Source organism: Psammomys obesus, unplaced genomic scaffold (assembly GCF_907164565.1).
Source record: "Psammomys obesus unplaced genomic scaffold, mPsaObe1.curated_primary_1811, whole genome shotgun sequence".
NCBI lineage: Eukaryota > Metazoa > Chordata > Mammalia > Rodentia > Muridae > Psammomys > Psammomys obesus.
This window is the reverse complement of record NW_026589732.1, coordinates 9,301,503-9,323,085: the sequence shown is the minus strand read 5'-3', so window position 1 is coordinate 9,323,085 and position 21,583 is coordinate 9,301,503. Positions and strand designations below refer to the sequence as shown.

The 21,583-nt window shown below is 44.4% G+C and overlaps 1 protein-coding gene across 3 annotated transcripts in view; it reads left to right on the top strand.

The window, feature by feature from the left end:
• Positions 1-21,583, top strand: part of Abca1 (ATP binding cassette subfamily A member 1) — a 117,000-nt gene that overhangs the window by 55,701 nt on the left and 39,716 nt on the right. For all 3 annotated transcript variants that reach the window (XM_055605282.1, XM_055605283.1, XM_055605284.1), the window contains 11 exons: positions 5,994-6,086; positions 8,982-9,222; positions 11,050-11,189; positions 11,503-11,619; positions 15,199-15,396; positions 16,071-16,276; positions 16,847-17,023; positions 17,474-17,696; positions 19,309-19,530; positions 20,499-20,703; positions 21,111-21,224. In XM_055605282.1, coding sequence (XP_055461257.1) covers positions 5,994-6,086; positions 8,982-9,222; positions 11,050-11,189; positions 11,503-11,619; positions 15,199-15,396; positions 16,071-16,276; positions 16,847-17,023; positions 17,474-17,696; positions 19,309-19,530; positions 20,499-20,703; positions 21,111-21,224 — 1,936 coding nt within the window. The remainder of the gene's footprint in view (positions 1-5,993; positions 6,087-8,981; positions 9,223-11,049; positions 11,190-11,502; positions 11,620-15,198; positions 15,397-16,070; positions 16,277-16,846; positions 17,024-17,473; positions 17,697-19,308; positions 19,531-20,498; positions 20,704-21,110; positions 21,225-21,583) is intronic.

Genomic DNA, 21,583 nt, shown 5'->3' with positions numbered 1-21,583 from the left:
CATTTGCCGAAGTATGTGTGCCTTAATCATACTGTGTTTGCTCTTGAGGCGTGTAGCAGTTGCTAAGATAAAGGCTCGCTTTTTCCCTACATTATACTAATAAGTATATTGAACTGTGTTTGGAAGCAACATAAACATGAAACATTTTAATGCACGAAACACATTTACTGTAAAGTTAACACTTAGATTGTTGAATTATTGTTAATATATATTAATACCTTCTTCAGACATGAGACAAATTGTGCCCTGTTTTACTAAAAATATTGTAATGGTTCTAAAAGAAAATCTTTGTTGTCATGGAAATATTAGACTATGTTGGGCATGTTCGGGGCCATAGATGTCATGGAAATATTGGCGACTGGCTGGCACATAGCTGACTTGTTTTCAGTTTAACGCTTTTCAAATTTTATTTTTTATTTTATTTTGTCTGTATGTCTTTGTGTGCAGTGTGTGCACACCTGGTACCGTAGAGGCCAGGATCACCTGGGACTGGAGTTACACATGGTCCTCTGCATGAGCAGTATGCTCTCTTAACCCCTGAATGATCATCACTCCAGCCCCAAGTTTAAAGCTTATTGATCCCTAATCTAGGGAAAAGTAAGTAAGGGTTAGAATTACATATACTTTGGGAAGGCATTCGGGGGAAGGTGAATTTTGTTGTAGTTATGATAATATCTTGATAGGAAGTTTAAATTGACCTTGATCTTTTGATCCTCATGCTTCAGACCTGAATGCTGGGCTTATAGGCAGCTGCCACAGTGCACAGTTCCAAAGGGAAGTCAGGAATGTACCAGGCATCATCTGGTAACGCGTTTATAAAAGGTATACAAAATTGTATATTATGTTAAAAATACCATTCAAGTGTGATTACATCTATATTTAGCAGTAGAGTCCCTGAAAATTTTGGATGGCAATAAGATTTTTGTAAAATGAAAATAGTTTTCAATCACAGTTTAGCTGCATGGAGGGTCTGTCCTCTGTTCTTATTTGAGTGTGACTTATGATGCATTGGTAATAAATAATATTTCTACTTCATTTTATATAGTCATTATCTGCAGACAGATTTCTTCGAGTGTTCAGTGAGTTGGGTCAGTACTGTGAGCAGGGTCAGGGAGGCAGTCGTGTGGAGTCAGTCGGTGCTGATTTCTGTTCTGGAGGAGAGGAAGGGATGGGGCGAGGCAGGAAAGGGGCAGGTGCTGTGTAGTGACAATAGATGCTATGCTAGGTGCTTTGAAGGCCCTGATGGCCATCTAGCCCAGGTTAGACTCAGCAGGTTAAAATGTCTTCCGTGTTGAGGCCTAAATAAAAGATATTAGCCAGGTAAAGAATAGGGAATGTTGCCCAAAGAAAAGATGGTATGTGCAGGGTCTGGAGGGGAACAGGAAGAGAAAGTGGTGTTTAGGGGAACCGTGTGTGACTGGGATCATTCAGGGTAGGGTGGATGTACCCATGGGGACACAGGAGGAACAGTGATGAGATGTGATGCTGGGGAAGTGAGCGGACACAGCCTTATTAGAGGCAGACTGTGTGAGTCATGTTAGAGGACCATTTGTTATCTGTGGACCAGTGGCAGCCATTGCAGGTGACCAGGTTAGTGACTTGCGGAGGGGATGTAAGACGGAGCACGTCCAGGGGTTTGTGTGGCTTTTGAGACAGGATCACACTGTGTCATTTCTTCCTTCTGAGATGTGTCTCCCACCCTTTAAGCTTTTCTCCTGGAAACATCTACTGAGTGTGCTATGCTAAAACCCTGATGTGCAAAACCATATATTGAATAAAATACCGGCTCAGAAATGAAAGACAAGTGGACTTTGCTTGTTTCTTAACTTTTAAAATGCTTCCGCCTTTCACAGCATGACTGTTAAACCAGTGAGGATATAAGGACTGATCATCTGCTAGACTCTGAGAGGGTGGGGACAGAATAGCTTTTGTCATTTATGCTCTTTTAGGAAATACTGCCTTAATATAGTATATACATATTGCAGAAAATTGGTGGAAGTCTTTAATAATACAGTAAGAATTTGTATTCTGTGATACTACAGTATTTACTTGTGATCTAAATATATCAAACAATAGATGCCTTCCTGTTGAGCTAAATACCGAAACTACAGTCCTTAACTAATTCATATTTTCTGTACCGTTTCTTTACTCTTTGCAGGAAAATACTTTTCTTCCTGTGTATAATACAAACTTACTTGAGTTAATAGTCAAGAGGAGGTTTTCAGTCAGAAAAAAGCAATAGGAATTTTGAGCTGTGCCTTCCTGAGCATGTTAAATGCATTGCTGGAGCTTTCTGGAGCGCTGTTGTGGCAAGCTCTGCCTTTATCAAGGATGTGTGAGAGGAGGCCACCATGAATAACCGGTGTGGGCATCAGTCTGCGTTCAGGTTTCAAGGCCTAAGCTATTTTTGAAGTTAACTCTATTCAAAGAAGGTAGCTGCCTCTTACGTCTGATAAGAATTCTACCCTTCATTCCTGTTCAGTCGTCCTTGCCCCCCTATATTGTAATTGTATTGAGTTAAAAAGAAAATTGGGAAACATTTCAAATTTATGTTGAGAGACAGAGAGAGAATATAAGAGAAACAACACCAGTTACTAGGTAACTTACATCAGACTGTAGTCAAGAATTAAACCATCATAGATGCCGTGACTACTACTTTTGTAACCCTGTCTGTTTCCTCAAAGGCAGCCCCTAATCTGGAGTTGCATGTGTTTATACAGTACTGTATATATTTAAATACTGTCAACTGCAGTGCGTGGTGTATACATGTTTATGGTATCTGTGGCCTCGCAAGTGTTCAGATGGTGTATGTGTGTGGGCTGAGATGCCTTCGTTCTTTCTCAGGAAGCTTTACAGTTTTGGGGATTAATCAACGTTGGTGGATGTGCAGCTGGTTAATACTAACTGCTATCTGGCATTCCATTTTACACTAAAGTTAAAAAAATATCATTCTAATCTTTTACTTAATTTTGGGGTTATTTATGGTATCATTTGATACACTGTTTTTACATGTAATATGTAGATCTACTTTCTTCTTTTTGGTTGGATTAATATAGATATATATATTTATTTAATTCTTCCTTAGCTCATAAATATATTTTCTAACATTTTCCCAATTTGTTTTAAACTTTTATTTTTTTAAAGCTCCTTAATCTCTCCAGAATTTACTTATAAATAATGAGGTAAGATGGAAAACATGGCCATCTAACAGATCTAGGAGTTAGTTTTGAATAGCTTATCTTTTGATAGTCAGTTAAAAACATTTCACTCTGCCAAGTTCCATCAGCACTACTGCTATATCCTGTAAGATCCAAGCAGAGAAAAAGAGAACGAGGTCTGGAGCAAAAAAAATACTTAAATAATCCAAGCTTGGTGCGGCTGAATTTGAATTGTGTGCATTTGTTTTAACTCGGTTACATCAGTCTGTGCCTTGAGCATCAGTTTGTATCAACTGCGGGGCTCTGATATTGGTAAAGTATACTGAACATCTACTTAGAAATTATTTTTGAATTATATTTTACTTGTTTGTGTGTGGCACGCATATCCCATGGCATATGTGTGGAGGTCATAGGACACTTTGCGGGAGTTCTCTCCTTCTGCCGTGTAAATCCTAGTGCTCACATTCAGGCCGTAGACTTGGCAGTAGACACCTTCACTTTCCTCACCAGGCCTGAGTTGTTTTTAAACAACTGTTGTGAAACAGATCTTCACAGTGACATTGACTGCTGTGCCATATGATGTATGGATTGGTTTAGCCAATAACAGGCCAAGATTTCGGTGCACCAGTTAAGCCTACAGAACCAAAGTGCAGACCTTTGACTACTGACGGTCAGATCATCTCACGAGACATTGCTTATCAGGGGTCTGGTACTCATGGCAGAGTAACTAGGTTCTTGTGTTTACATCTGAGACTAGTTACGCTCAAGGGTTAAACAGGCAGGGTCAAGGTTCATACCTACTGTTCTTGAATTAAGGAAACAAAAGGAGAATAAGCTTCCCCTATACTGCCCAAATTACAACCCAGAGAGAGGGAGATTATTACTTATGAAAATACAGATCTCTTCAGATAGAGAAGCCTTATAGGACTGACTGCTCACACTGTTGAGGGTAGAAATATCCCTTGCACTTGCTGTCTTTGTAGACCTGATTGTCACAGGGCAAGGCACAGAGGCAGGACAGTTGTCTTCTTGGGCACTGGGAAACTCTGCATACAGGAACCACTGGTAGTAAGCTTTTAAGAAGGGGAAAGTGTGGGGGGCATTAAATTGTTTTTGGTCATGAGGGCCAAAGAACTTCGTGGGTGTCTTGCAGTTCAGTGTTTCTGACACTGATGTGCTGAGCATGGCCGCTGTGTGGAAGAGTAGCTGAGGGTGGGGGGTTTGAGTCACTTGCCTAGGGTTCTCTAGACTTCAAAAAAGAAATGTGTACACGTAAGTTTCAGATTTTAGAGATGCATATAAGGTGACTCTGGCAATTTTCTTTTCTCCTGGTTTATTTTTTGCTTTGTAATCTTGAACATCAGTCATTGTGGTGATGGTCCAGGTTAGACACAAAACCAGTTTACCTCCTGCCGCTTCTGATTAGGACCTCTCGATTTGTAAGCATTTCCCTGACTGTGGGGAATCATGGGTTCAACTTCTGCTGTGCGGCTCTTCAGTTATAAAGTGAAGCAGAAGAGAGAAAGCCCACTGCTTCTGCTCCTGAGTTCCTTTCTCTGGGAGGAACAGCCTTTGACATGATCTTTTGAGTTGTAGCACAGATGTTCTTAAGTATAGCATTTATGGGTGAACACAAGTTCCTCAGAGGACTGAGTGTTGGAATTCTGGGACTTGATTCCTATTCATAAGCCCTTCCAGAAGAGCCCATGTGTCCAGCTTCACAGTTCTTTTACAAGCAGATTTTTTTTTTTTTTGAATTGTGTATCCAGGACTGCCAGCCACTGAGATGATGATGTTCATAATTCAGTGTTCTGCATTTGGAACTTTAAAGAACATGTCAAAAATGCAAAGATAAGAATGTCTCAAAGGCCGTTCCTTACAAGTTAGTCTGTTTACTTCCGGCTTTCTGTGTAGCTTCAGCATTATAGCGTCATAGCAATTGTTGACATGATGAGCATTGTCAAAACAGACTAAAATTCATGAGGTGTTTGTTACAATTTTGAATAAAGCAAAACAGAACATGTGAAAACACAAAGAAAAGCTGCATTTCCCACTGGAGGTTTCTTCCTTATCCTTCCTAATCGTGGAACTAAAGTTGGAATTCATTCTTCAGCAATTCCGGTGTCAGAGCCTGTGGGCTTTCCCTCCTTCAGCTTTCTATTATAATGTATATTTCCTTTGGGCCTAATTAATTATTTTCTCATGTTTTGTGTGCTGCTAAGTTTTGTGTCATAACAACTAAATATATTATTTAGTAAATACCAGGTCTTGACTAACACTAGGCACAAAAACAGTATTCTGTGTTAAATTTCCAGAGTCCAGAACAGTAAAAATAGTGCTGACTCAACAGAGCAAAAGGAGACTCCTTCTCTTGCTTTGGCTATCACTGAATTTTGTATTTTCTTCCCTTTTTTTCTGAACAGTCATGGACTCTTTTCTCAACGCCACGCCTGTAAATACGTATCTTGCAGAATTGTAGATAGAGTAGGGACTTCCTGGTCAGAATTTTATTGGGCTCACATGCACACACAAGTGCGGGCATACGCATACATGCACACACACAAGCGTGTGCCCACCCATATGCAGCATATGAGATATTCTTACACATTGTCTGCTCACCACCCTTAAATTTGTATTCCTACAACCATTCACCAAAGAGCATGGCCGCTCTTGACGTAATTTTCCAGTGTTCTTTATTTTGGTTAGAAGTTGGTTTCTTGTTTTGTAAATTCAAGATGAGGAATGGTTTTGCTTTACTTGTTTATTTTCTATTTAGAGACTTCAGGCTTGTATTTGCGCTCAGAGACAAAGTATTTTTTTTTTCCTTCTTTCTAGACAAGACTAAACTCCACATCTCCTCTCCTGACCCAGCATCTGGCTGAAGCCACCAGAATGCTGCTGGACAGCTTAGGGAACCTGGCTCAAGAGGTAAGTTGTTTTGTTTTGTTTTGTTTGTTTGTTTGTTTGTTTGTTTGTTTGTTTTACCATAGTGGACAGACTAGCTGCTATTGCTTTCTTTAGTTCTGAATTCTACTAATAGGGTCCTTGTACTTTGAACATGATATGCTATGGCATATTACATTTTAAAAGCACAAGTAACCTAAAATTTTACCAGCTTTGATCTGCATTGGAGAAGAAGAAACTAAAATGTGTCAATGTTGCAGGGATACTAAGTGGCTTGGGCTAGTAATTAGGGCTCCATGGCTAGTCTCAACCTTTCTCTGTGAGCATCTTCTGCCTCTAGGTAACTGCACATTTGTGAAGAGGAGAACTCTCTCTCACTTCCTTTCCAGACTGTGTACTGACTTCATTCAACAGCAGCTTCTTCAGTAACAAGGCCCACCGATTCAGCCTGTGGGAGTGCTGTGCCTCCCTACTTTTCTGGGCCCTACTTTGCCTGGTGAAATCTGGCCTCTGAGGCTCAAGCATTGAGAATATGGTTTCTTAGTGAGCACTGAGCTGAGTTGGCTGTAGGTCTGTATGTTGTCACACTTGTCAGAGTAGACCTTGTCCTGATATTACAGTGAACCTTTCTCATGAATCCCAGGCACCGTCTGTTCCATTGGTCATGGGTGGACCACAAGGCAGGCTACAGTGTTCAGGACACTAGAACACAATAGTTTTCTCAGACTTGGTCCAGCCTTATCGCCATCTGATCCTTCAACTCATTTTCCATGCTTATCATTTTTTTTCCCTCTAAAAATTAAAAGATACCTTGTTTTCTGACGATAGAAGTATTTCACATTCACCCCTTAGCGAGCAGCGCACTTGGAGAGTTTAGGAAACTGGGATTAAGCACAGCACATCACTGTGCACCTTCTCCTTCGTGTTTTAATTCCGCTCAGGCTGACAGAGGGCTTGGCTCTCACGCCCCGCTTTCAGGAGCAGGCCTTTGTCAGCTGTTACTTATTCCTCTGGTTGAGAGGGTGAGGACCTTTGAATAAGTGGAGAAGCTGGACCAGTTGGGGTTCTGCCAGAAGACAGAAAGAGAAACTGCACTACAAGTCCATATCTGTTCCCGTAGGGCCCTGTGAGTTGACATTGTCATGCCGTGCCCTGCTCTGTAAGGTCCCCTCCTTGTGCCATTCCCTACTGCTCATTTCTGGCCTTAGAGAAAGCAAAGCAGGAATAGTAATGGCCGGGTTGGGCGGGCGGGGGAAAGGGGTAGAGCCTATACACTCCAGTGAGTTTCTCTTCTATCATTTTATTCTGGGGCAAAAGAAAACAATTAAAAGCACATGATGTGCCCTGTGGCTGAATGGGGGGGGAAATCTCCACCTGACTTGGGTACATTTTGCTTGGAGCCTGCTTTCTCCGTGCCCAGCGCCAGCAGTTGGGGGCCTGCCTCTCCTGACAGGTCACCCTCAAGTCACTTTGTTCACTTGTTGCTTATGCTCTTTCTGAGTACTGATCAAGGAGTGCATTTGCTTGGTCCATGTTTAGAAAGAAAGTTGGTTGTTATGTTCAAAGCCCAACTATTGCCAGGAAAGGACAGTGTGTCACAGGTGGATTTTGGCTTTTAACTTCATTTGCCTAGATCATGCACATGGCACAGTAGGGTGCCTCTTATTGGCTTCTTTCCCAGCGGGCACTGAGGCTCAGAAAAGTGGATGATTTGCCCACAGTTGTCTAGAAAGTTAATTGGTCAGAGTGGAATGTGAACTTGGAGCCTCTAAACTCTGGAAGTTTGTGTTCTGATATGCTCCAACCAGGGATTCCTCACAGACTCCTGCAATAGTTGCCATAGAACAGAGACGCTAAAAGAATATGTGCGTTAGTCAGCCTGGCAGTGGGGATATGAGGCTGAGTGAGAGCTGACGTTAATGCCGTATGTGAGCGAGAGGGAAGGTATACAGGAGAGGACCGAGAAAGCGGAACTGAAGGCAGAGTGTCGCAGACACTCACACAGTACAGGCAGGTGCTCGGCCATGCCAGCTGTTGCAGCTCAGCAGTGAGCACAGTGACCTCACTGCCATCACTTAGCTCCCATAAGGGTAGAAATCAGAAATCAACAGGTCAGCCAATGATGTGACCAGAAATTAACAGGTCAGCTAATACTGGGATCTGTGCGATGAAGGAAAAGAAATCAGGCAAGGGAGGTAGAAACAGTGATGCGATACCACTTTAAAGAGAGTGGGGTAAGTTGACTCTGAAGACAATGCTGGTGTATTCCAAGAGAAGTGAGGCTATTTGAGGCAGGAAGAACTGCAGATTAAAAAGCACTGCTACTGTGGCATGCTTGAGGACAAGCTTAGGATCCATGAAGGAGGCCAGAGGAGCTGAAAGCAGGGGATTTAATGTGGCTTCCTGTTTGCAAAATGTCTACACTCCGGCCGGTGTCCTGAGGAAGAGACTGAAGTGACAGTAAGGGAGGTTGAGGGACATTGCAGCAGATGGAGGATGGAGAGTGCGACACACCTGTCCATTTGTTTCATCGGATGATCTCAAGTACAACCACCCTTCTTGGGCTAGAACATGTGTGGTTTCCCTCTCCTGTAAGCAAGGGCACTTCACAGAGAAAGCGTACAGGGTGAGCCCAGTGCTGGAGAATAGGCAAGATTTCTCCCCTCAGGCAGGTGCTAGGAAGAGCCACCAATTTGGGATAACTCCATAATCAAATGCTGCGGGTCCCAGCACCACAGACAGAAGAAAGAAGGCCCCAGATAACATTCACAGGGTTGCAAGATGATGTTAGGCACAGTATGTTCGGAACACAGCTTTAGGCTAAGAAAATAAAGTGTTTACTTCTCTCTTGTTCCAACCCCTGCTCTGTTCCTTGCTCCCTTCCCCTTCCCTCTCCTGTCTCTCCCTGTCCTATACCAGCTGTTCAGCACAAAGAGCTGGAGCGACATGCGGCAGGAGGTGATGTTTCTGACCAATGTGAACAGCTCCAGCTCCTCCACCCAAATATACCAGGCTGTGTCCCGCATTGTGTGTGGTCACCCGGAGGGAGGGGGCCTGAAGATCAAGTCCCTCAACTGGTACGAGGATAACAACTACAAAGCCCTCTTTGGAGGCAACGGCACCGATGACGACATGGATACCTTCTATGACAACTCCACAAGTGAGTGCTGGGCAATCCAAAGCCATGTCCTTATGCTGCGCTCTGCTGGTGTCACCCAGTCCTCCTGCTCCCCTTCATTCTGTGCAGTAGCAGAGAGGCCGTCCTCTCTGTTTACTCATGACATTACTCCCTGAGTACAGAGCTCTGGATTCTCCATTCAACTTCTTTGAATGGAGTTGGGGGCGGAGGGGAGAGGCTGGTACATCGTGTTTTCGTAGCATTATCAAAAAGATGAATAAGTTTGATAGCCAGTCTCCTCAGTTTTCAACCATATGTGGAACCTAAAAACAAAAAACAAACCAAAAACACTCCACAAGGCAGGTAAGAAAAGAGGTTGCTGGGGCCTGAGAGGGTGACGGAGGGCTTGGAGGTGTTAGTCGGAGTACTCTGGAGAGGAAATGGACAGCATAGTGAGGGCTTGCTAACCCTGGGTCACGTCTTTAAACGTGGCTGAGAGAGTTAATCACAATGTTCCTGTCTAGCCACACTGGGCGTCTGCAGGAAGTGACAGAGGTATTAATTAGCCTCACGAGGTTGTGTTAATCATGTCACAGTGGACATATGTATCAGAACATCAGGTTGTATACTTTAAATACATATCACTTTTACTTTTCAGTTATACCTCAGTAAAGCCAGAAAAACTTCTAAGAATGATCAGATGTTGGTTTTTTTCTGTTGTTGTTTTGTTTTTAGAATACCATTTATTTTAAGAAAACTTTGCCCTTTTTCTTCTCTTTGATTGTTTGAAAAAACACATGTTACTTCATCTGAAGAGATTTATGCTTTATCATTTTTTAAAATTCTTTATTAATTACAGTTTTTTCACTTTGTATCCCCCCTGTGGTTCCCTCCCTCCTCCCGTCCCAATTGCTCCCTTCCTCCACCCTCTGCATGCATGCCCCTCCCCAAGTCCACTGATAAGGGAGGTCTTTTTTTTCCCTTCCTTCTAATCCTACTCAGTTAGGTCTCATCAGGAATGGCTGCATTGTCTTCTTCTGTGGCCTGGTAATGCTGCTTCCCCATCAGGGGAAGGTAATTAAAGAGTAGGCCAATCAGTTCATGTCAGAGACAGTCCCTGTTCCTATTACAATGGAACCCACTTGGATGCTGAACTGCCATGGGCTACATCTATGCACCAGTCTTAGGTTATCTCCACGCATAGTTGATTGGAGTATCAGTTTCAGGAAAGATCCCTGTGCTCAGATATTTTGGTTCTGTTGCTCTTCTTGTGGAGTTCCTGTCCTCTCCAGATCTTACTGTTTCCCACTTCTTTCCTAAGATTCCCTGCACACTGCCCAAAGGTTGCCTTGCCCATAAGTCTCAGCATCTGCATTGATAGTCTGCAGGGCAGAGCTTTTCAGAGGTCCTCTGTGTCAGGCTCCTGACTTGTTCCCTCTTTTCTCCTTCTTCTCATGTCCATCCTCTTTGCCTTTCTGGATAGCAATTGAGCATTTTTTAGCGCTTCCTCAAGGTTTAGCTATACCACTCCTAGCTGGGATGTCATGTGTGTTGTCAAAACATTCTTTTAGATCAGCTCCAATGTGAGTCTTAGAAAGGGCATGATTATTTCAAGCACCAAGCGCTTCAGAGACCTCCCTAGAAACGCTTCAATGAATCCTCTTCACAGCTCCACCAAGTAGATGTTACACACTTTTGTCTTAGAGTGGAGCAAACTGAGGCTCAGCTAAGGAAAGTTATATGCTCCATGGCTGTTAAGTGGTGGACTGGGGTTTTGCACCCTCCACTGGCCATGGCTCCAAAACCTAAGTTCCTGTTGGCATCTGGCCATGTACATTAGTGAGTGTCTGTCTTCTGTCTTCTTCATAGCTCCTTACTGCAATGATATGATGAAGAACTTGGAGTCCAGTCCTCTTTCTCGAATTATTTGGAAGGCACTCAAGCCCCTGCTTGTGGGGAAGATTCTCTACACACCTGACACTCCAGCTACAAGGCAGGTCATGGCTGAGGTAAGCTGCCCAGGCTTAGGACTCTGTCCCCAGAATCTCCCTAAAACTAGAGGCAGGAATTGATGACAGCTACAGATAGAGTGTGCTGAGTATATACTCATGGCCACATGTAAAAAACCCCACATGTAACCTTGGGAGCCAGCTCCCCAGCCCTGAGTGTTTGAATTAGAGCTAAAGGAGGGATTTCCTGAGGAAGCAGATAGGATGGGCAGGGGGTTCTGTAATGGGTGGTAGTTTTCAGGGAACCTTGGAATGCTCATTGCCTCTGCCTCTTTTCTGCTTGTACGAATCCCGGTTTCTCACCTGACTGTAGGTGAACAAGACCTTCCAGGAACTGGCTGTGTTCCATGACCTGGAGGGCATGTGGAGAGAACTCAGCCCCCAAATCTGGACCTTCATGGAGAACAGCCAAGAGATGGACCTCGTCCGCGTGAGTGTCTCTCCACTTACTTTACCCACCTGATCTAGAAAAGCTTCCTGGACATCTTGCCAGGAATACCTGAGATGACAATGCTGTAGGTTAACCCGATGGAGATTAGTGGAAGCCGCACAGCCACTGTCTCTGTAGAAGCAAAGGCCGCTGTGCAGTGATAGCCCTGGGTATATCAGCATTAACCTCCCTCTTGGCCCAGTAGTAGCTTTGCACAAATCCCTGTGAAGACCAGAAATTGGAAGTAGAGTTTGGTGGTTGCAGGACACTGAGTATTTTTATTTTGGCTCCAGCCACTGAGGTAGACACAGTGTCTTCTGTGCCTGAGTAGGTCTTAGTAGGAGGTGTGGGGACAGAAGCCTGATCTGGCATGCAGACAGGCCAGACGTACTGATTCCCCAGGCACGGAGTGAATGCAGCACCGGAAATGCGCTTAACATGTGGGTGCCACTTGAAAGGGAGGGGTGCTCCAGAGAGAATCAGGGCAAGAGTCATGCAGTCATGTAATTCCTGCCTCAGCCCTAATTGGGATCAGTAGACAACTTCCTATTGCCATAGCGAGGGAGGCCGCTTCCTTTTATTTCTCCTGCCATCACGAAGCGAGGGAGGATTTCTGTTAGGTTTCTGGTCTTGAACCTGTGTGGCCTGAGGGGTGATGGGGTCTTAGAGGCTGTACTTCTTTGGAAGTTTAGAGGTGTTCTGGGTCCCCTGGGAGACAGGTTACTGTGCAGAGAGTCTCTGAAGATACGGGAGCCAGAGCCTCCCTTGAGACATCAGTGTGGCTACACCTGTGCAGAGTTCATAACTTGGGGCCTTTATGAACAGGCGGCTTGGGGGAGACATCAAGAGCAACAGTCTCATGCATTCATGGCACAGGTGTATACTCTCGGGGCATCATTCTCCCTTAAGCTCCAGTCTTCCTCTTCTTAGGGATTCATTCACATGAGCCTGCCACAGGAAACACTGCAGCCTGTGCCCTAGGCCTTGTTTCCTTGATCTCTTCCTTGAGCATCCATATTTCTTGCACTTACTATTGTTGGCAGTCAGAGTGGAGGAACTTAGAGAATTTTAATCGGATTTGGGAATACATAGATTTTTCCCTACTCTGTTTAAAAATCAATAACAAACCAAAATACCAAGAAACAGTGTAGCTCAGACTTGTCTGTAACTCACTGTGTATCCCCAGATGACCTCAAACTCATGGCAGTCCTCCTGTTTCAGCTTTTCCCAGTGCTGGAATTACAGGCGCTAATTACCGTGCCTGGCCTTCCCTGCTTCTAAATCAAGAGTTTGCTTTGGAGGCTGCAGCTGCTCCAACATTCTTTGTTCTTAAGGGATAAGTCCAGATAAACATGGCAGCTTCACTAGGGACTTATCCAGGAGAATCCTGGGTGTGTAATAGAAGCGAAGATGCAGAGACAGGAAGGAAAGGCATAACAGGTCTTGGGGTCCCTGTGTGGCAAGCTGAGGATCTTTACATTTAGAGGGGAGGTGTCAGATGGTTTTAAGCAAGCGGAGATGCATTGTTCTAGGAGACAGATGGGCAAGGCAGACAGGGCAGAGACTGCATGAGTGGGTGGCAAGGACTGAGTGCAAAAGAGGAGGTCTGGTAACAGCTTATGGTAGAAAGGCAAGAAGAGGATGGTACCAGGAGAGTCTTTACTTCTACCTGGACAGGCTGGAGGATGGGAGGTCTGCCAAGAGGCTGATGGCTTTTGGTGTCTGTAATATAGAAGGGCAAATGGTCTGGGGATGCAGATTGCCACCCTGCCCGTGGAAATCAGACGGGTCTTATCCCAGTACGTTCTTCCCTGACCTAAGGAGTATTACTTTAACCCACCAACCTGGGTTTCTCAGTCCTCAGCAAACTGGTGCCTGGTGTACAGGTGATGCTTGGAGCTTCTGCTTTGCTTCTGTAAGCTCTCATTTCTTGGTTGCTTCTAGTTTTATTGGCTTGTATTGTACGTTCTGCAGACCTGGAGGCACGTTTCTGTTGAGCCTAAGGACTTTCTGACCTAACCTGCTTTATTACTGTTGTTGTTCTGAACTGGACCTAGTCCCTCATTTCCATGCCCTGCATTCTCCTTGTCTAGCGTTTTATGTGAAATATCAGGTCTTCTATTCCTTTCAAGCTCCCTAGAGAGGCTGTGGGCTTAATGACCTCACTGGGTATATCCTCTTGCCCTACTGGTTAGAAGCCACACTGGCCAGGGTTTACCCACAGTCCTGCCATTCCTTTTCTGTGCTTTTGGTTCATTTACTTCCAAGTGTCTAAATAAAGTAGTTTCAGAATTGTTAACTGATGCCTCAGTGGACTTCTGTATAATTTTGCATCTGTTAACAAAAAATTATACTGGTACATCACTGGTGACAGTGTACATTGCTATTCTCTCATGGAAATCAATTTGAAATGGAAGTTTCAAAACCCACTAAGAATGTGTCATTTGCTGTACCTTTATTTCACAATCCCCACCCCAGGGGATGCATACTACAACAATAGTTTTAAAGAAGTCACCAAGGGAGAGAAAATGTTATTACTGTAGTAATCGTTATAAGAAAATGGAGATAGGCTAAATGCTCTGCAGTACAGGAATAGTTAATAAAATTGTAGTAGCTACACTCTGTAAAATCATTATGTTCCCATTAAAACAACAAAGAGGAGGCCATGGTGGAGGGGAAGCTTGCAAGGTTAGTAAAAATAAGACTGATTAAGGAAGCTGCTTTTAGGCTTTTGGAGATCTAGGTCTAGGACCCCTGCTCCCCTGAGAAGTGAGCGTGGCAGCTGTGTTTCCATTTTGTCTAGTCAGCAGTTGCCCCGTTTTCCTGGCAGTGCACCTGTGCATACTTCTGCCCCAGTCCCCCTGGATTGGCAGGTTGAAGACCAGAATGGCTTAGCTGTGATGACCTTTCTGACCTTGACAGGTGATAGGAAACACTCCTTGTTTTCTACATTATTATCCATATGTTCTGGTGTTAGAAAATACCATCTTTTATTTGGATTAACCAGCAGTATTTCTTCCCTGGATTCAGCATTAAATGTGGGCTCACACTACAGATAGGGTTCTTATTTGACATCATCAAACCATGTCTCAAAAAGAGGGGTCATACAATGTAGTGGGTATGCTGGAATCAGGGCCTCTTTTCTAGCCTGGCTTTCTCACTCATTAGCTACATTAACATCCCTGAAGTGTCCATTTTCCTGTGTGTGAAAGTATCAAAGCTGCATCCTTCTGGAGTTGTGTGAGTTGTGATGCCTATAGATCCCTCGCCACATTATTATTACTGTTGTTAGGGTTAAAACAGTTAACCTGCACTGTCTGGTACAGTGGGAAGCCTGTGAACTGTGAGTTCAGAGGTCTGACTTTGTGTCTCAACTTATCACTTAGCCTTGGCCAACATCAGCCGTCTGTTTTTAACCTCAGTCTTCTTTGTCAGATAGAAGCCTTGTTATTGCATCTTACAAGTGTGTAAGATACACGACCAGACCGAGTATGTTCAAAAGGCTGTGTGGTGGCTGATGTAGCGCTTATTTCCATGAACTTGACATTCACCATTCATGTGTTCTTCCTGGAATAACAGACACTGTTAGACAGCAGAGGCAATGACCAGTTTTGGGAACAGAAGTTGGATGGATTAGATTGGACTGCCCAAGACATCATAGCATTTTTGGCCAAGAACCCAGAGGATGTTCAGTCCCCAAATGTCTCTGTATACACGTGGAGAGAAGCTTTCAATGAGACCAACCAGGCCATCCAGACAATATCTCGCTTCATGGAGGTGAGAGTCTGCTCTGCACATTGATTAGCAAAGGCTAAGGGCATGTTCCTTTGAGATGTTGCAATGAAGTAAAAGGCAGCAGGAGAGCTCAAGATGAATGTGTAGTGTCATTTACAGCTGTCTCCTCCAGGCCTGGTGAACAAGATAAACACTAGATGAATGGCTTAACGAGTGAATAAACTCACTTCCAGCTGTATTTCAGACTGACTCCAGTGTTCCTATTTGTTATCTTCTAGGTTTTCCTATGTTTTGATATACTACATCCTAATGATAATAAACTGCTCTATTATAAAGTATTATTTATGGAACTTATCTAATCTAATTTGGTACAGATAAAACTTTAAAACTTTGATCCTAAAAATAATGGAAAGGAAAAGGGCTGACTAGAATTTTTTTCTTGTGTGATTTTTTAGTTGATTAGCTGCCGTGACTCAGCATTGCTAAGGAAATGGAAGAGAATAAAATATGGCCATTTTCCATCACACAAAACTAGTCCTGTTCAGTATTTGACTCAGTTCTGAGCTTGGCTGAAACCAACTGCTTTAGATATGGTTAGGTGGTAAAGACTGAGGAACTTGGGCAGCCAGTTCCTGCCTCTCAAAGGAATCTGAGTTCAGGCCACCACTTGTGTTTCTGGTCACCAGTGTTCTAATGAGGCTTCCTTCCTCTGTCAGTGTGTCAACCTCAACAAGCTGGAGCCCGTCCCGACAGAAGTCCGGCTCATCAACAAGTCCATGGAGCTGCTGGATGAGAGGAAGTTCTGGGCTGGTATCGTGTTCACAGGAATCACCCCCGGGAGTGTGGAGCTCCCCCACCATGTCAAGTACAAGATCCGGATGGACATTGACAATGTTGAGAGGACTAACAAGATCAAGGATGGGTAGGTGGAGTCCCACAGGCCCAGTCTTGCAAAGGTCGAGAACACAACTGGATAGCTTTTATGACTGGTGGTACTTTATTAACAATTCGGAAGGAGTTTCAACAACCAATCGGCAGCAGCATGACTTTGGTAAAACTCCTTTGGTAGGGACTGTTATTCAAAGGCTGTGAAGCCCTGGCCTTTCTGTTTTAGCATTCCTTTTCAAAAGATTAACCCAAAGGACTTTAAAAGTCAGGAGAAAGAAAGGAAAGCCTTTAGGCGTCTCCAGGCTAGCCGTACATACTTTTATAAGCAGAGGCAGACAACCGAAAAAAGGGAGTGGTTGAGGAAATTCTGGTATGTCAATCTGATGCAATCTTAGTGGCCAAAAAAAAAGAGGGAAGGAAAAATATATCCATAAGGAGTGTGTTCATTATGATTATTTCTATCCATTTCTATCTATGTACTTGTCAGCTATGCTAAGAATGGAAAATAGGAAGAGTGGCCAAGGAAGCATGGGAGAACTTGTGGGTAGTTAGATTTCTCAGTGTGTGCTTTACAGGAGTGTTTGACCAGCTCTTTTGGTTGTAGGTACTGGGACCCTGGTCCCCGGGCTGACCCCTTTGAAGATATGCGCTATGTCTGGGGAGGCTTTGCCTATTTACAGGATGTTGTGGAGCAGGCGATCATCAGGGTGCTGACAGGAACTGAGAAGAAAACGGGTGTCTATGTGCAGCAGATGCCCTACCCGTGTTATGTTGATGACATGTGAGTGTACCAACAAGCCAGCATCTTTTTAGATAGCCAGTTCCATGTGGAGTGTATGTGCACATGTGTTTTCTCACGGTGTAAGAGTAAAAGCAAACCAATGGGAGATCTTAGAGACACCATCCTTTCCTGAAAGACCACTTTGGAGTCTCCCCTCACCCTTATTGTTTGGTACTTAGCAAAGTAGCTTACCTTTATTTTAATATCACCCTAAGCATTTCCTAGTTGTTTAAGTGAGCCCCTAAAGAAATTTTGCATGGTTACACTCTGTCAGCCCAGGTTCTCATCTTTGTCTACCGCTAATGAAACATTTAGTCTCTTGAGAGTCTGGTGGGCCTCTTCTTGGTGACCCAAATGTGGTTTTTCCTTCCAGCATGCAAGACCTTGGATCTGTGCCTGGTTTACACATGTCTCCTTTATTTTTTCCTTGCCTTTTCTCTGTGCCTCCAGTTTCCTACGGGTAATGAGCCGGTCAATGCCCCTCTTCATGACCCTGGCCTGGATTTACTCTGTGGCTGTGATCATCAAGGGCATTGTGTATGAGAAGGAGGCACGGTTGAAGGAGACCATGCGGATCATGGGCCTGGACAATGGCATACTCTGGTTTAGCTGGTTCATTAGCAGCCTCATCCCTCTGCTCGTGAGCGCTGGCCTGCTGGTGGTCATCTTGAAGGTGAGGTGGACTCACTCACTCTTCTTGACAGGGAACTCTTGAATAGCCTAATAATACAGCTAAGTGGGTAAAGGGCTTTCTGTGTCATCTGTGATTCCATGATTTCTGAATCCAGAGGAAGGATAATGACCTGTGCCGGATCAATCCACTGGGTTGGTCAGTAGCTAAGCAGCTAGAACCCAGCAGCTGGAGAAGCACACATTTACCTGACTACACTGTGTACTTAGGGTGTTATTCTTAGGGGTGCTGGATGGGGGTTATTTCCAAGTTTGTAAACGCAACAGTCCAAAGGTTGGACACTGTTACAGGTTTGGTTGTCTGGAGAAAGAGGCTGAGACAGACTTTGGGATATAGATATTTATTAGGGCTTAGTAACTAGAGAATGGTGCACATGCTGGGTCATGCAGAGGGAGGAGGTGAACCATGATTCAGTGGCCTAGTGGGGTGCTCTGGAGAATATGCAGCTTGTCCAAGAGTGTCCCTCATTGAGCTCAAAAGTCTAGATTCTTCTCCCCTAAGGTCTTTGCCCCATTTAGTCACTGGATCAGGGCTCATGGGAGCTCACCGTGAAAAGGATGTCCCGGGGCCTGGTGGCTCTCCTAGCTATGACAACAGAGATGCTAACATATGGATATCTTTTATCTGTAGTCAGATAAAAGTCAGACTCCCTTAAAATGGAGTCTGGGCAGTGAAGTTTTTGTCTCATACACAAATCTACTCTTAAGCTTTTTTGCTTCAACAGTTATTTCACACAAAGATGCCTCTTGTAAAAGTTAGTGTATTCCAAGAGAAAGAAAGTGAGCAGAACAAGAGGATGTAACATTCATCTTCATACCGGCCACTACATAGTACGCACTCACTAATGAGCACTCACTACTGCCAAGCACTGCTTGGAGTAAATGCTGTGAGTGTGTACCCTCCCTACAATAACCCATTGAGTGCTGAGGGAAGGTCAGAGCCTCACGAAAGTACTCGGGGATGACAGAACCAAGATTTATTTGCATGCCATTCTGAAACAAACGCTTTTCTCATGCTCTGGTATCTGAGGGCAAGGACCTAAGCCTTGTGACAAGGGAAGGGGTCCTGTGCCCAGCGTGTGGGAACTGTTGAAGTCAACTGCAAGTTGTCGGGGCCTGCTTCAGTGTTCACAGTGACTACAGATGAACTCAGAGCCCAGAATATCCCCAAGAATTTAGATCAGTGTATGAAGGAAGACTTTGTAGTTTCCAGGGAAAAGTTAAGGTTGCCTGGCTTTTCTCCTGGGCTCTTGGAAAGAAAGGATATGTGGGCTGTTGTCTCTCACAACTTTTTTCTTAGAGGCAGTAGTTGTCCTTAGACAAGGAGAAGCCAAATATCTTTATCTCTTGTGAGAAACAGAGCAAAGTAGTCTACTAAGATCAAGAGGAAAGTTCCGGACTTAGTACTTATCTTAATTCTGCTGTGGGTTTTTCATGTGTAGTCTCTAGTAAGTTACTTCTCATCAGAAAACCAAGTAGCGTTGTTCCCCTGCATTATCTCTGAAAGCATTATCTGTACAAACCAGTGTTAAGATTACATGAACGAGTGACTGGACTTGCCCAGGCTACACGTTCATCCAGACTCTTCTCTCCAGTTAGGAAACCTGCTGCCCTACAGTGACCCCAGTGTGGTGTTCGTCTTCCTGTCTATGTTTGCTGTGGTGACCATCCTGCAGTGCTTCCTCATTAGCACGCTCTTCTCTCGGGCCAACCTGGCAGCAGCCTGTGGGGGCATCATCTACTTCACGCTGTACCTGCCCTACGTCCTGTGCGTAGCCTGGCAGGATTACGTGGGCTTCTCCATCAAGATCTTCGCTGTGAGTAACTCTGGGCTCTGCGGAGATGTTTTGTCCCGGTGCCTCCCAGCCCCCCGCCCCCAGGGTGCTAGATGTTTCCTCTGTACTCCTCTCTTGTTTCTCCTTTGCTCTTACAGTGAACACTGGCTGGATTTTTTTTTTTTCATTTTTTTATTTTTGTCAGAGACCTTAAGATTGTACCTAGAACTGGTTGCAGATAAATAACATTGGGGGATGGATCTAGTTTAGGCAGTAGATACCATGTCCACCCCTATCTTCTAGCTCTTTGGCCATAATGAGCTCACAGTAAAGTCATGTCCACAGATAGCTTGAGGCCACAAATGGCTCGTTCTTGACCCTTGTCTTTCTCTATCTATTGTGTTGCTTGACTTGGGTAATATTTTCTGGACTGAACGAGACTGAACATGACTTATCCTCCCACAGATCCCTGACCAGGACATTTTTTTTCCCTTTTTGCAGTGTAGGTGTGGTCTTTGAGCATGCGAGAAAACCAGTAAGAGCCACTTACTTCCTGACCCCCTGGGTAACTGATAAGATATTAATTAGTAAGCTCTCAGCATGCTGCAAGTGTTTTAGGCTGCTTCTGATAGATGTTAAGCCTTAAAGTGGCTTCTCTGAGCCTGAATAGATCAGAGGAAAAAATCCTTGATGAATGTCAGTTTGAGGCTGGACAGGGGACAGGCTTGTTGAGCCTTGTAATATCTTGGGAAACATACAGTTCTAAAAGTCTCAGCTGCTCTCATGCATGTGTTTCTGAAAAGTGTCTGCCTAATAAGTGCTTATACATGAAATGATTTTATATGCTGCAAGAGAGTCCGCTTCTCCAAAGGGACACTAGGAGAATATGTACTTGCCTTATAATTGATGTAATTTGCAAATTTAAACTTCTCAACGTGGAATTTACATTAGAAGAGAGCAATGAGAGAGGCAAGGGCATAGAACAGTTACTTTTGCTTTTTTTCTTTCAGAGTCTTCTGTCTCCTGTGGCTTTTGGATTTGGCTGTGAATATTTTGCCCTTTTTGAGGAGCAAGGCATCGGGGTACAATGGGACAATTTCTTTGAGAGTCCGGTGGAGGAAGATAGCTTCAGTCTCACCACCGCAGTGTCCATGATGCTGTTTGACACCTTCCTCTATGGGGTGATGACGTGGTACATCGAATCCGTCTTTCCAGGTACTCCGAGCGTCCGTACTGCATTGGCTAACTGATAGGGAAAGACTCTTTCTGTTTGTACATCATTCCTTTCTTTGTGTTGCCATTGCTGAAGGATGAGGGGTCTCCCTGGGAAGTGGCCTGAGCTAAAGCCTGTAAAAAACAAAGGGCACAAGTGAAGGTACCTGTGCTGAATGCACACCTGTTGCTTCCACAGTGCCGCTCATCTCTTGAGCCCAGTGTGCCAAGTGCTGGGCAGAATATGTGATTTGCACAGTGTGTCAGCAAAAGTTAATCATCTCCTTCTGCCTCAGTTCCGGTCTGTTCCTTCCCCAAAGAGTGTGCCAAGGAGAAAGGCGGTCTGGCTAGAAGACATCAGAAGTGCTGGGTTGGCATCAGCTTGGCTCATACCTGTGTTTTCCTTTCAGGACAGTATGGAATTCCCAGGCCATGGTATTTTCCTTGTACCAAGTCCTACTGGTTTGGCGAGGAAAGCGATGAGAAGAGCCACCCTAGTTCTAGCCAGAAGGGTGTATCAGAAAGTAAGTACTGCTGACACCTGGCGTTGCTCTCCCTGTCAGGACAGAGCATGCCTCCTGCATTTGAAAATACTCTAAAGGAAGCTGTGCACAGTGGCTTATGCCTGAAATCCCAGCACTTGGGAAGGCAGAGGCAGGTGGATCTCTGTGAGTTCAAGTCCAGCCTGGTCTACAAAGCGAGTGCTACACAGAGATAAGGCTACACAGAGAGACCCTGCCTTTTTTTTAGAAAAAAAAAAAAAAATTCCAAATTTCCACCCCATCAGAGGTGGGAAAATCCCACACAAGTTCTCCTTTTTAAATGCACCCATGCTGTTGCTGTCCCACGCACTGACTTAGTGGGAATCCTGTCTGGCTCCTGA